This window comes from Vipera ursinii, assembly GCF_947247035.1.
Source record: "Vipera ursinii genome assembly, chromosome: 2".
NCBI classification, from domain to species: Eukaryota; Metazoa; Chordata; class Lepidosauria; order Squamata; family Viperidae; genus Vipera; species Vipera ursinii.
Window position 1 is genome coordinate 188,886,486 of NC_139513.1, and position 14,118 is coordinate 188,900,603.

The 14,118-nt window shown below is 40.2% G+C and overlaps 1 protein-coding gene across 17 annotated transcripts in view; it reads right to left on the minus strand.

Moving 5' to 3' along the window:
* The window catches only part of ADGRL3 (adhesion G protein-coupled receptor L3), a gene marked incomplete at its 3' end in the record, with an annotated part of 394,935 nt that overhangs the window by 260,963 nt on the left and 119,854 nt on the right, over window positions 1-14,118 (minus strand). For 9 of the 17 annotated variants that reach the window (XM_083351851.1, XM_083351864.1, XM_083351865.1 and 6 more), the window contains one exon: window positions 7,020-7,322. In XM_083351851.1, the coding sequence (XP_083207977.1) occupies window positions 7,020-7,322 (303 nt within the window). The remainder of the gene's footprint in view (window positions 1-7,019; window positions 7,323-14,118) is intronic. The other 8 variants (XM_083351852.1, XM_083351853.1, XM_083351863.1 and 5 more) reach the window with 1 other exon arrangement.

Below are 14,118 nucleotides of genomic sequence, written 5' to 3' on the forward strand. Positions count from 1 at the left end.
CCGCACTCTCGGGCTCACACAGCTGAGAAGAGGTTCCCGGCTGAGGACTCTGCAAAGTCTCCAAATCATCATCAGCCGGTTCGTTTCCCTCCTCCCCCACATCTGAGTCCTCCGATACATCGGACCCGGCTGTCGGACCCACAGGCTGGCCCTGAGTCACAACAGTTTGTCCAATCACCGCCGTTGCGTCTTGACAGCTCCTCTCTCTGCGTGATGAGTCATGTGTTTTGACAGCCGTGAGCTGTCAAATGGCTGCGCCTGCGCTCTGGCGGGGGAACTTTGACAGCTGTCAAAGTTCCCGCGTGTTCTCCTGTCAGTGGTGTTTTTTTGTATTCTACTGCGACCTTAGCCTTCCCTTCTAGAGGAATGGGGTTTTTTTGGAAGTCTGCTAGGTGGATCTGGGTTTTCCTAAGGGGGATTTCCCTGTTACTCCGTTGGCAGATCTCCTGATACGTTTTAAACGATATTAAGGAGACTGCTGACCCGGAATCCACCTCCATGAACCCTTGTATTTTTACCCTGATTTTTACTTTTGGGCTTAAACTGTGCACCTTGTCTATGGTTTCCACTAGTCCCCCTGGTGTTCCTCCCCAGTTGTCGTGGGTGGTGTTCCTACCTGGGGGGTTGGCCTCCAGATCGTGTACGTTGTCGCGGGGCCGGCTTCAGCACACTGGCTTGATGTGGCCGGTTTTCCCGCAATTGTGGCATTTTGCGTTTCAGAACCGGCAGCTGCCCCTGGCATGGTTGCCCCCGCAGCTGGCGCAGGTGGCCCGTTGATCGTGTCGTGGTGGCAGGGGGTTTCTGGTTTTTTGGCGGTCTGAGGCGTCATTCCTTCGAGGTTGTCGTCGCTCCATCCTGCGTTGTAGGGCCTCTCCGTCGGTGAAGTCGACTGACTCGTCGTCGTCGCTAAAGGTTGCGTTTTCTTGGTACACGGTTGCTTGACTTTCTGGTGTTGCTGTGGTCGGTCTTTTCTTATGGTTGTATTCGTAGGCCATTATTTCTCTGGTAAGTTCGGCTAGGCTCATGTCGGGCTTTGATGTAAGTTTTTTCTGGAGGCGTTCGTCCCTTAAGCCTATTACCACTTGGTCCCGGATGCGGTCTTCCAGATCTGGAAAGCTGCAGTTACGGGCGGCATGTCGGACCCCTGCGATAAAGTCATTTGCGGGCTCATGCGGCCGCTGCTTCTTCTGGGCGAATTGGACTCGCCAGTACAGCTCTGAGCGAGCTGGCATGTAGTGTTTGTTGAGCTGGTCGACCAGGTCTGCGTAGGAGACTTCGGTGATGGGCACCGGGCTGAACAGTCCGACGGCGGCGTCATATACCGGGGGCCCGCTGATGTACAGGAGGGCGGCGGCCTTTGCTCGGTCATCAGTAATTTTACTGATGAGGAGGAAGCCCTCGACCTGCCCCAGGTGTGACTGCCATCTCTCCGGGTGGCGGGTGTCGAATTCCCTCACACGCCGGAAGTTGGCCATGTCGTCCGGTCCTGGGTTCGCTCCGTTCGGAAGTTAAAACTTCCAGTGACAGCTCTTTGGCTGGGAATTCCCTTCCTCGGCCGTGACTTCAGCTCCGGAGCGATCCCACCTTCGTCGCCAGTGAAGTGGCTGAAAGACCACTCTGGACGACAGGTTAACCAACTAGGATTTATTTAAGAGCAAGGCAGAGAACCATATAACTTGTCCGGCTTTTATAGCCGGCTGCTGTCAGTGTAGGCCAATCAGCTTCCTTTCTTTTGGCGCCGCGTCCTGTTTGTCCAATCACCGCCGTTGCGTCTTGACAGCTCCTCTCTCCGCGTGGTGAGTCGGTTCTGTGTTTTGACAGCCGCAAGCTGTCAAATGGCTGCGCCTGCGCTCTGGCGGGGGAACTTTGACAGCTGTCAAAGTTCCCGCGTGTTCTCCTGTCAGTGGTGTTTACCTCATAGTATTAACGGTTATAACTTGTTAATAACATTTGTACATATATGTTTATATACACTACATAGCCTGGTAACAAAATTTTTGGAAACCAACCCACAAATCTCCACCTTGATACGATGGGTGATCTTATGAAAGGCATTCTGAGAAATGAATCTTTATGTAACTTAAATTTCAATGAAACTGAAGCTTTTTAAAAAATATGGTCCCTTGTATGTGATTGAAAGACAAAAGGAGTCCTCTCAACCCACATTATTTTATGGAAAGGATAACTTTTAAAAATGTCCCCCCTTTAAATACAATAAATAAAGCCTTAGATCTTCATAGCTGATACAATCTTAAGAAAAATTACATAGAAGGGACCCTGACCTCTAACAATAAGCCAGAAGCCAGACAGGGATGATTGAAATTGTGGGAAAAACAAAATGCAAAATAATTCTGCCAATCCAACATTCTTTACATTTACGTTAAAATGTTGAGGATTCAAAAATATTTTTTCATGGGGAAAAAAATAAATCCTCAAATAGCTATTTAATAACTGCATTAGTTACAGTATTTTAAAAAATATAATCAGTGACTATTAAAGTAAAGCAAAGCATCTTAATTCTGAATCTTGCTGGTTCATGTATATATTCTGAATGTAGGAAGAAATGCTGGGCAAAATAATTTGCCTTCTATCCTTCAGTCTTCCAAACATTGTTATGTTAAAACAGGAGCAGCTGTGTTTTAATTCCAGTTTACTAATTTGGATCTTAAATGAAAGTACTGTCTCTGATCTTTTAATACCAATCCAATGGAAAAGAGGTTTTTAATATTAATATTCTAGCTTGTTAATGAACTGACAAGTTCAACCATATATTTAAGTCACGCTGTATTATAAAATATCATGGCAATATATGAATAGAATAGAGCTGGAAGGGACCTTGGAGGTCTTCTAGTCCAGCCCCCTGCTCAAGCAGGAGAACCTATGCCATCTCAGACAGGTGATTGTCCAGTCTGTTCTACTGTTCCACTAGTTCATTGTCCTTACTGTCAGGAAGTTTCTCCTTAATTTCAGGTTGCTTCTCTCTTTGATCACTTTCCAACCACTGTTTCTTGTCCTGCCCTCTGGTGCTTTGGTGAATAACGTGACCCCCTCTTCTTTGTGGCAGCCCCTCAAATACTGGAATACTGCTATCATGTCACCCCTATTTCTTCTTTTCTTTAGACTAGCCAAACCCAAGTCCTGCAGCTGTTCTTCATATGTTTTAGTCTGCAGGGCTTTGATTATCTTAGTTGCTCTTCTCTGAACTTTTTCCAAGGTCTTAACATCTTTTTTGTGATATGGTGACCAAAATTGGCTGCAGTATTCCAGGTGTGGTCTTATTAGGGTTTTATAAAGCGATACTAATATTTCACGTGATTTTGATTCTATGCCTCTGTTTATACAACCCAGGATTGTATTAGCTTTTTTGGCAGTTGCTGCACACTGCTGGCTCACAGTTAAGTGATCGTCCACCAGGACTCCAAGGTCCTTTTCACAGTTACTGCCTCCAAGCCAGGTCTTGCCCAATCTGTATTTGTTCCTTTGGTTTTCCTGCCTAAGTGCAAGACTTTGCTTTTCTCCACATTGAAACTCATTTTTTGGATAGGGCCCATTGTTTGAGTTTGTCAAGATCTTTTTGCATCCTGAGTTTGTCTTCTGGGGAGTTGGCTACTCCTGACAGTTTGGTGTCATCTGCAAATTTGATGAGTTCTCCTTCATTTCCCTCATCTAAGTCGTTTATGAAGATATTGAAGAGTACTGGGCCTAAGATGGAACCTTGTAGTACTCCACTGCTTACTTCTCTCCATGTGGATGTAGTGCCATTGAGGACTGCTTGTTGAGTACGGTTTGTCAGCCAGCTACAGATCCATCTGGTGGTGATGTTGTCCATTCCACCTTTTTCTAGCTTACCAAGGAGTAGGTTGTGGTCTACTTTGTCAAATGCCTTACTGAAATCTAGGTACACTACATCCTGGTCTGCTAGTTTAGTCACTTTATCGAAGAATGAGATCAGATTGTTCTGGCATGATCTGTTTTTAACAAACCTGTGCTGGCTGCTAGTTATGACTTTGTTTGCTTCTAGTTGTTCTCAGATCTGTTTTTTATTATCTTTTTCTAGGATCTTCCCAGGTATTGAGATTAAACTGATTGGTCTGTAGTTTCAGGGGTATGTTTTTCCCCCCCTTTCTTGAAGATGGGGACCACATCAACCCTTTTCCATTCCTTAGGTACTTCCCTGGTGCTCCAGGATTTCTGGAAGATGTGGGGCAACAGTCCTGAGATAACATCTTCCAGCTCTTTCAGAACTCTGGGATGTAATCTATGGAGTCCTGGCGATTTGTACTCATCAGGTTGGATAGGTGTTTGCTTACAATTTTCTTGCTTATTTTGATTTTTGTTTCCAGTATGTCTTTTGCAGTATTTTTTGGGGTGTGTTGGGCTATGGTTTCTTTTTGTGTGAAGATTGACACAAAGTATGAGTTAAGCAGCTCTGCTTTCTCCCTGTTGCCTGTAATTTCCTTGCCATCTTCTCTCTTTAGTGGGCCTACAGTTTCCTTGACTTTTTTCTTGTTGTTAATGTGTTGGAAGAAACTTTTTTTATTGTCCTTGATTTCTGTTGCAAGTCTTTGTTCATTCTGAGCCTTTGCTTTCCTGACTTCTTTGCATGTTCTGGCTGTCTGCTGATAATCAGCCTTGATTATGTGCCCCTCTTTCCATTTTTTCTATTTGTCCTTTTTGTCTTTTAGATTGTTAGTGAGATCTTTGTGCAGCCATGCTGGTTTCTTCCTGGATTTCTTGTTTTTCTTTCTCAATGGTATTCTCAATGGTATAAAATGCTACAATGTCATACTACATAGCAAAATGATAAAATAACTCTTATTAATAGATTGCCTAACTGATATAATACCAGGGCAAATTAAATAATTGCCAACATAAATGTAATTCAAAGGGTAGTCAGAAAAGGGCATCCCACTGAAAAGACATTTTCCTTAGTATGTATTATTGACTTTATTTGTTCTATTTTTTAATTTTTCCAATTTTTCCAACTGCTCATCTCACCAAACAAACAACTCTGTTAAGTACTAATACTTTCAATCTAGTTCAGCAATGAATATGCAAATAACATTCCTCTTTATTACTTTGGGATGCATCTATTAATATTCAGGCAACTACTTTCTACACTATTGGAAGCTTTTGTGCCATGAAAATCCATTTTCATTAGCCTGATCCATCAGTACCCTGAACTGAAACAATCTTTCAAATGTAGGCAACAAGCTTATATTAACATCTAGAGGATATTCTTATTTTACAGGTCCAAAAAAAGCACCTTGGGATGTTCCACCATAAATATTACTAGAAAATGTTGCACTCTTTGAGATACTTGAAAGGCTCTGTGATAGTTGCCATAGCCAAGTTCTACTGACTGCATCTAAAATAAGAAAATAACTAAACAACACCTGGAGCTCTTGTTTATGGTCATCAAGGCATGGTCTAACTCTAAGCTAAGGATTAAGTTCTTTCTTTTTTAAAGAAATCAAAGTCACTCATATTTTTAGGCTCAAGGTTAACTCAGCCTTCCATCCTTCCGAGGTAGGTAAAATGAGGACCCAGATTGTTGGGGGCAATAAGCTGACTTTGTAATAATGCCGCTTGGGGTGTGTGTGTGAAAGCCCTAATAAGCAGGCATATACATAGAATGAAGGCTACTGCTAAGCTTGTAAGCCGCCCTGAGTCTTCGGAGAAGGGCGGGATATAAATGGAATTAAAATAAAATAAAATAAATAAATAAATGCTCTTTTAGCTGAAATTGTCTTATACTCACTCTCTGTTTTTCATTTTAATCCTTTAGTTTTATCCTTAGTCCTACTGCTGAGTGAAGCTTTTTATCTACATTTTCTTACATCTTTGGGCATACTGTTATATTTGCTTTGTACTGCTTCAGGAGTGCAATAAAAATTGATTTAATTTGATTCATGGACCTTGGGCTGGCATTCCACGTACTATCCTGCCAATTTCAATGAGAAAGTTAGGGAGCTTGTTAGGATCTGTATCAAAAGCCAGGTGGGTGACTTTGGAACAGTCCTCTCTCTTAGACTGAATCACCTCACAGGGTTGTCATGGTGATGAAAATAGGAGGAGGAAAGAGTATTATATATGTTCACTGCCTTCAGTTATTTATAAACTAATAAAAGTAGGATAAAAAATCTAATAAATAAATAAGGGGACATTTGGAAGTTTCCCTTTTCTTTCCATCTTACCATCTCACATGGAAATTAGGATTTCTGCAAGAAAGCAGATCAAAGCAGAGGAAATTCTCTTAAGAATCCAGGGCTCTAAGTGGGCTAACCATTGTTAAAAACGTGATTAATAAGCAAAGGCCTTTTGACGCTAATGTTTTTTTTTAATTCCACACAGATCATTTTGCAAAAAGACAGAACAGAATTCTAAAGTGTAGTGACTGGGCAAATATTTAAATATTATAGTTGTATTATCCAATACTGTGTTAGAATAACAGAATAGGATAACAGAGTTGGAAGGGACCTTGGAAGTCTTCTAGTCCAACCCCTTCCTCAGGCAGGAAACCCTATACCATTTCAGACAAAGTTGTCCAATATCTTCTTAAAAACATCCAGTATTGGATCATTCACAACTTCTGGAGTCAGGTTGTTCCACTGATTAATAGTTCTAACTGTCAGGAAATTTCTCCTTACTTCTAGGTTGCTTCTCTCTTTGGTTAGTTTCCATCCGTTGCTTCTGGTCCTGCCCTCAGGGGCTTTGCAGAATAACCTGACTCCCTCTTCTTTGTGGCAACCTCTGACATATTGGAGCACTGCTATCATGTCACCCCCTAGTCCTTCTTTTCATTAAACTAGACATATTCAATTCCAGCAACTGTTCTTTATATGTTTTAGCCTCCGGTCCCCTGATCAACTTTGTTGCTCTTTTCTGCACTCTTTCTAGAAGGTGCAGAAGGTGAAGGACCAGCAAGACTTTGAGACCTTTGTTTTTTGTTTAATATTAAGTAACTCCTGCTTAAACATCTTAATAGAGCAAAGAAATAGCATTGGGCTAGGGCTTACCTACAGTGCCTTTTGGGCATGGCTGCTTAGCCATCTGTCCTTGTCGGGTCTTGAACCACATGATCTCACGAGCTTCCACAGTTTCACAACTCTCTGCACCAACTGCAGGCAGCTGGGAAGAGGCAGGTGGCAGATGTGTTGTCATTTCATTCGGACTATCCAAAGCTGGGGAAAGTGTAGTTGTGCTTCTGTTCCTTCTACCCAAGGCTGATACAGTGGTTGTGTGTACAGTACTGCTTGTAATAACTCTGTTTGTTGTGCCTGTGGTAGTCCCACCCAGGCCTGTTCCTCCAGCTGTTGATGCTATCAATTCAAAGCAAAAACTAGTTAGTGGCAAATCCTATGGTTTTTCTTCCTCTTCCTAAGCATGAAATGTTCTGCTAGAGTTGGGAATATACGAATGATGGTAATCTAAGGAAATTAAATAACCAGAAAAAATTAAATCCAAATTAACAGAATAGAGAAAAAAATAATGTTACAATAATGTTAAGATAAGCACACCTACTTGACATTCTGTAGGAATACAGTTACATTCAAATGATAATTTTACATTTGTGGTAAAATAACTGGGGTAACTCTGGACAATACATGGGACTATTTTATTGTTGCATACAACTTATTTTTGAAATCTCACAGCCTGCCTCCTGAAATTGTGATGTTCCATCTTTGGAGTTTTCAAGAAAAGACTGAACTGCTGTTTGCTCAGGGTGGCATGAGGACTAGTCTAGATGACCTCCACTGTCCCTTCCAACTCTGTGATTCTATGGTCCTATAATCAATACCTAAAATGTGTGATGAAGCTAAATTATTTTTAGACTACTCCGTTTTTTTCTTTCTGAATCCAAAGGAATGAATTTATCTTGAAACAAAGTTTTCAATATTTATTGAAATTAGTAAGAGAGTGAAGAAGAAGAGCAAACAGATGATCAGCAATGGAATTCAACAGGAAAAAAAGACAAGGGGGAGAGGAACCCAATCTCCTTAATAGCTGCTGATTACCAGGAATGTATCTTAATTCCCATTGTTGGGAGAACTGAATGACTGCTCCCTGCTAAATGAGTTAAGGCTGCTACAGGGAGTCCAGAAGAAATATAAAGCAGCTAGTTTTCCAAGAAATGGCAGGAAGACTGAGTTCTGATGTAAAAATTCAGTAGCAGGAAGCGCCTAATAAACATTTCCTCAAATTGAATATTGCTTCATTAACCTGAAAGTGGTGATTTAATAAACAAAAGTGAAGATAAATAGACAGTACTTTGCAGTCAAGACTTACAAAACCTGAGAGATGGTTGAGTTCCTCCATGAAATAAATGTAAAAATAAATAATGCTTGGACAAAAGCTCAGAATTAAGGAAGGAAGACAGAACTGTATTAGATCAATAAAGGAGGACAAATAAAGGGAAGACTAATAAAGGAAGACAAAACTGTATTCGATTGAAGAAAGGGAGTACTGTATCAGAACCAGAAGATGCCAATAAAGAAGAGAATCAACCAAAGAAGCATGCCTAATGGACAACACTGGCAACCAAAAACAGATGATGAGAGAAAAAGGGGAAAAGACCTATTGAACAGGAGTGTGGATTGCCAAAGGGCAGAGGGAATGTAGCTGTACCATGCAAGATGAAAAGTTATGGTAACTCACTGTTATTAGGAATAGAAACTAAGGTATGCAGACTAGATCAACTGGCTATTAAAGGGTGCTGTATGCTAAGACACCAAATTAAAATGATGAGAGAACTACCAAAATGTATCAAGTTATTGACAGTTATTTATTTATTAACTTTATTTATTTATATTTAGTTATCCCTTCTTGTTCTTATCCATCCTCCTAGAATGGTGTGCATGATCCAATGCTTTGTCAAAATGGTAAAAACAGGGTTGCACCATTGCAATCCTACCTCTGCCTCTGTTATGTGTGAATCATGATATTATACACAAAAATGAAAGAAAGAGCCTACATATAGAGGTAGGAGAACTGAGAAAAGGCTAAAAGATACCTTCCACTGACATATTTTTGAAAGAAGAGGCTCTTGGTCTCTGGGACTATTGTATCTTCCAACTTCTCTAGAGGGTGGATTGTGGGCTTGATTGCACTGGCAAACATTTATTTCACTGAAGCATGGTAAAACCTATCACAACAGCTTTAAAACGAATCTTATGATGGTTGGTGACAAAACTGTATAATGGAAGGATCTCAGATAAAGATATATGTAGGTAGTCCTCGACTTATGACTACTCATTTAGCATCTCTTTGAAGTTATGATGATGCTGAATAAAGACATTTACAACCTGTGCCTGAAGTTACAGCTGTTGCAATACCACTATAGTCACATGATTTGACTTACAACTGCAGGGGCATTCAACTCCCCACATCCACCTTCCACCCCCATCTCTGCTCTTTTGGGTGCCCTTCCTTCTGCAACATAATAACCCTGTTGCCCTCAGGACCACCCCTGCTCCAGGTAACCTTTGTGTTTTTTCCTCCTGCTGGGTGGCCTGGGATCCAGGCCCTGGGTGAAGGGAAAGCACTCGGATGCACATGGTGAGGGTGCAGAGAGCTGCTGGTACTTTCTTGAGTCGAAGGTGCTATGTGGGTGGAGGAAAAACTGGAGGAAGAGGAGGGGCATGGCCTTCCAAGAGGTGCAGTGCACACTCTGTAGCTGATGTTGCAAACACTCTTGGAAAATGGGCCTGAAGGCTTTAATGAGGGGTAGAGGAAATCCCAACATTGACAGAATCTACCCATTCTTGGCTCAGTCTTCTTTCTGCAAAGCAGGCAAAATTCCAGAGGTGGGCATGCCGAATACTCTAACCAATCACAAGAATATGGCATGTGACACTATCCAATCAAACAGATGTACATGTAAACTTTTTCCAATCTCATTGCTTATTAATCCAGATGGGAGTGACCAGTGCATAAGTGTTCAAGTTGGGCAATGCAGAGAAGAAAACAGTTTGTTTGCCAAATGTAAAATCTCTGCACCAGCCTGCACCCTCTTTTGTCTTTTGTACCTTTCCTTATTCCCTCAGGTAAAAGTTCTGTCATTTCTATGTAAATGCCAACTACTGTAGCTAAACTAAAGAAATCCCCAGCAATGCAGCAGAGGCAGCACTAGCCGACAGGGAGGAAGGAGTGGCATAGTCTTAAGCTTTTAAGATTTGATTGAGGTGTGGGGGCACCTGCTGCCTTGGCTGACAATGCTTGTGACTCAGGGACTCATCTTCCACTACCAATGTCCTGAAGAGCCACTGGACCCAGATACCCTGCAAGAAGACTTTGGCTGCTTAGCTATCCCAACATCCACAATGATATCCACACACTGCCACACATCCTGAGCCATAACTATTTTCCACTGGAGGAGGGAGATAAGGTGGTTATGGGAAGTTGAAGGGAAAGCAAGTGTGGCAGCACAGAAGAACATGTGGTAACAAGAGAAATGAGAAAGGAAAAAAAGAGTATGAGGCTGCTTAAAGGAAAACTACTCAAACTCCAGTTTAATTTGATGTTCTTCAACAAGAAAATATGTCTTTCACTAGGCAGTTGTGAAGAACAGAATACAGAGGCATGATTGAAGCTTGGGAATAACAGAAGCAGAATCAGCAAATTGAACAAACGTTGGATGAGTTTTAAAATTTAGAGCCAGATGAATTGCTGATATGGTATTGTGGGAACTTGCTGATGGTCTGGCTGAAATTTTATTGCTATATCTTTGATGAATCCTAAACAAAAGCTGAAATGTTAGATGGGAGGAATGCAAATATTTTGCTTGTCCTCAAAATTGGGGAAACAGGGACATAGAAAAATAGTCAGGTGTCCGTACATGATCATGATGACCAGCAAAGCACATTGAAACAAAGCAATAACCAGAACCCAGTATGCATTTGTTAAGAACAAGTCACACTGGATTAACACTGTCCCTGACAAGGAAACAAATTATATGTAAGTAGATGTACAGCTGGTTCATAAATTTTATGTAAAGCATATTCAACTCATGAAACTGTTTTGAGGAATTGACTACTTCTCTTAAAGAAAGAGTTCAACAAACGGAGCATTTTCAGAGGGAGCAATGAGTATAATCAGGAGACCTGAAACTAGATCCTAAGCTGAATGAAGGAAGACTTAAGCAATATTAATTTTGAAAAGTTAAAACTGAGACAATATGCTACAATACTTCAAAATATCTTAAATATCCAAATATCCAAACAGGAGAAAACTAAGAAAGGGCAGGACCTAAAATAATGGTTAACATTTACAGATTTTGTTTAAAAATAATTATAATTGTTTGATAGTGGTATTAATAAATCAAAGAGTTATGGGTTTCCTACAGTGGAATGCAATCAATCGGAGACTGGAAGCTATATTTTGTGAGTGTTCTGATTTGGATTATGGCATGGAAATAGAAGATTGTATGAGCTCTTCAAACATATGATTCTTAGGTAAATTTGCAACGTTTCTTCATTATGTTTTACTGGAAGAAAACTATTCCTTTGTACAATGTAATTTCAATTATAGAAAGGCAGATTCTGTTAGGGGAAAATATAACAGTCATTTAGTAGCAGAAATAATTACTCTGGTTATTAGCCTTTACTTCATTGGAATGCCTTTAAGCAGAGGCTATTGTGAATGTTTGAACTGTATTCCTGCATGGAGTGGGAAACTGGATTTTTCCTTTATATTATATATTTTATTATTATAAAACATAAGTAATATTTTATATTATTTGGGTTCAGTGGTATTTATTCAGTGTTGACTGGAGATTATTAATACTCTGATGTTTAGAAAACTGAAACCCTTAGATAAAAATAATTTTATATTAACTAAGATTTCTAAATTGTTAACACCGATAAGCATAACGTTATTCAAATTTTACACCAAAAGTTAAATGTGGAATTAATTAACAATTGTAAAATACCAGGAAACATCCAGAAGTTTGGGCCTTACAAAATACCAGAATCTGTTGATTCTAAGGATTTTTTTTATTGACTCAGAAAATATTTCCCAACAGGAGATTGTTGTGATTAACTGGAAGAATATACATATACATATACATATACATACACACACACACAGACATGCTGGGGCCTTAGATGCACAAAGTTTTCATGACAACCAGTGGGGAAATTTTAAATAAAAAGAATGCACAGTAAGAATTTTGTTACAGAATTAAATATAGACAATTTAGAGTTTCAGCAGTATTCAGTGATATGTATTTTCTAGTCCCAAAGAGTTTGCTTATGTTGGACAACCTGCTTTTCATTTGATGTCTTCTTATAAATACTTATTTTTGTAACAAACGGTTTTGTTTTACAATATTTGCAAAGCTGTTTTCTTAAGATACACCAAGCCAAAAGATCAGCTCTTTAAAGTAAAAATGCAAAAAGGAAGATGCAATGTAAATAAAATGTGAAATAGTTTGTAAATTGCTTAGGTTGGTTTAAGTTTTCATCTTGTTCTCTGTACCAGAAGTGAGCTAACAGGTAGATGTTATGGCCTGTGAGAAGGAGGAGAAGGAGGAACCATAGCCAGGGCAATGATCAGATAAGAGACAACTTAGTCCACAGAAGAAATGGGACATAGTAAGTGTCTCAGAAGGGACCCTCCCTAGTTCCCTGGAAAGAAAAGGCAAAGGGGGGGATATGGCTTCATACCTGCAAGATTATGTTACTGTAGTCTTATAATAAAGCTCCAATGGTGTAAATATTCATGGTATTGCTTTCTTGTCTGGGCTTGAAGGAATGATGCTACTAAAGGAAAAAGCAATTTCTTCATGTCCTCTTCCAATGCTGGACACTCAGTTTCCTTTCTTTTTTTAAATAAAACATTATGCAGCGCAGAAAAATGTGGACATTCCACAAATATTATTGCTAGAAACTTCTAATCATGTGTGTGTGTGGTATGTGCCTTGAAATCAGTTTTTGATTTCTGGAAAATACCTGGACTGTCCCTGCAGTCATCTTGAGAAGACGTCAGAAGTGGGTTGCTGTTGCCTACTTCCCAGGCTGAGGGAATCTGAGTCACTCCAAGGTTACTCAGCTGACTTGGTGCCTAATGCAGGACTAGAACTCACAGTTTCACAGTTTCTAGCCTTAATTACAGCTGGCTCTCTTTTCTAATCATGAGCTGCAGGTTAAAAAGAGCTATGCATGCTTGTGACCCTCACACTAAAAGGGCAGGTTGCGGGTTAAAAAGAGCCTACTAGCTTGCCCATACCCAGGCAGGTGAATGAATAGCCCTCTGGGAAAATAGTTGTGACATGGAGTTAAATTAATTACTGAATAGTGCTGCCTCAAATAGTCACACTTGCTGTTTCTTTTAGCAGAAATTACTGCTCCCCCAAAGCACTCTGCTCTTGTTTTGCTCATTCCAAAATCTTCTACGAGGAGGAGACATGGGGTTTTCTTGCCATATAAGGAAACGATAAAAGTCACTGTAGTATAGAGAGAAGCATATCTCCCTATGGATAGTCTTTCCCTGAGACATTCCCAGAGACAGAAAGCAAAGAGAAAGTAGTCACCAAAGTTACAAAAGAGAAACATAAAAATGGGATAGAGGAACAGGAAAACAAGTGACCAATTTCAGGCCCGAGTGAAACTTTTTGTGAAAAGGGAATGGCAGAGTGAGCTGTGAACTGGACATTTTTATATTATGCAGATGATGTACAGTTCTTGTTATCCTTCCTTCCTTCCTTCCTTCCTTCCTTCCTTCCTTCCTTCCTTCCTTCCTTCCTTCCTTCCTTCCTTCCCTCCCTCCCTCCCTCCCTCCAAATGTCAAAATATTTTTGTCTGGAGAACAACTTTCCCCCTCCGTTTTCCTTTTTCTTTTACATATTTTTATCAACTGATTGAGTGACATAAGACTTTATTGTTATATAGCCACTGGCAATAAGAAAAGAAGGATATCATTTTAACATGTCACTCTATGAAATTAGTTTATACTCAGAGCAGGCAAGCTGATGTCTTGCAGATGGTCTAAATCTCCCAGAATGTCATGTCATTGGGCATATTTCTCAGAGTAATAAAAGTTAAAGTACAAAACATTTAGTACAAAACTTTTTATATCACCTTGGTACAAAATAATAATTAAGATAGCACACAATATTAA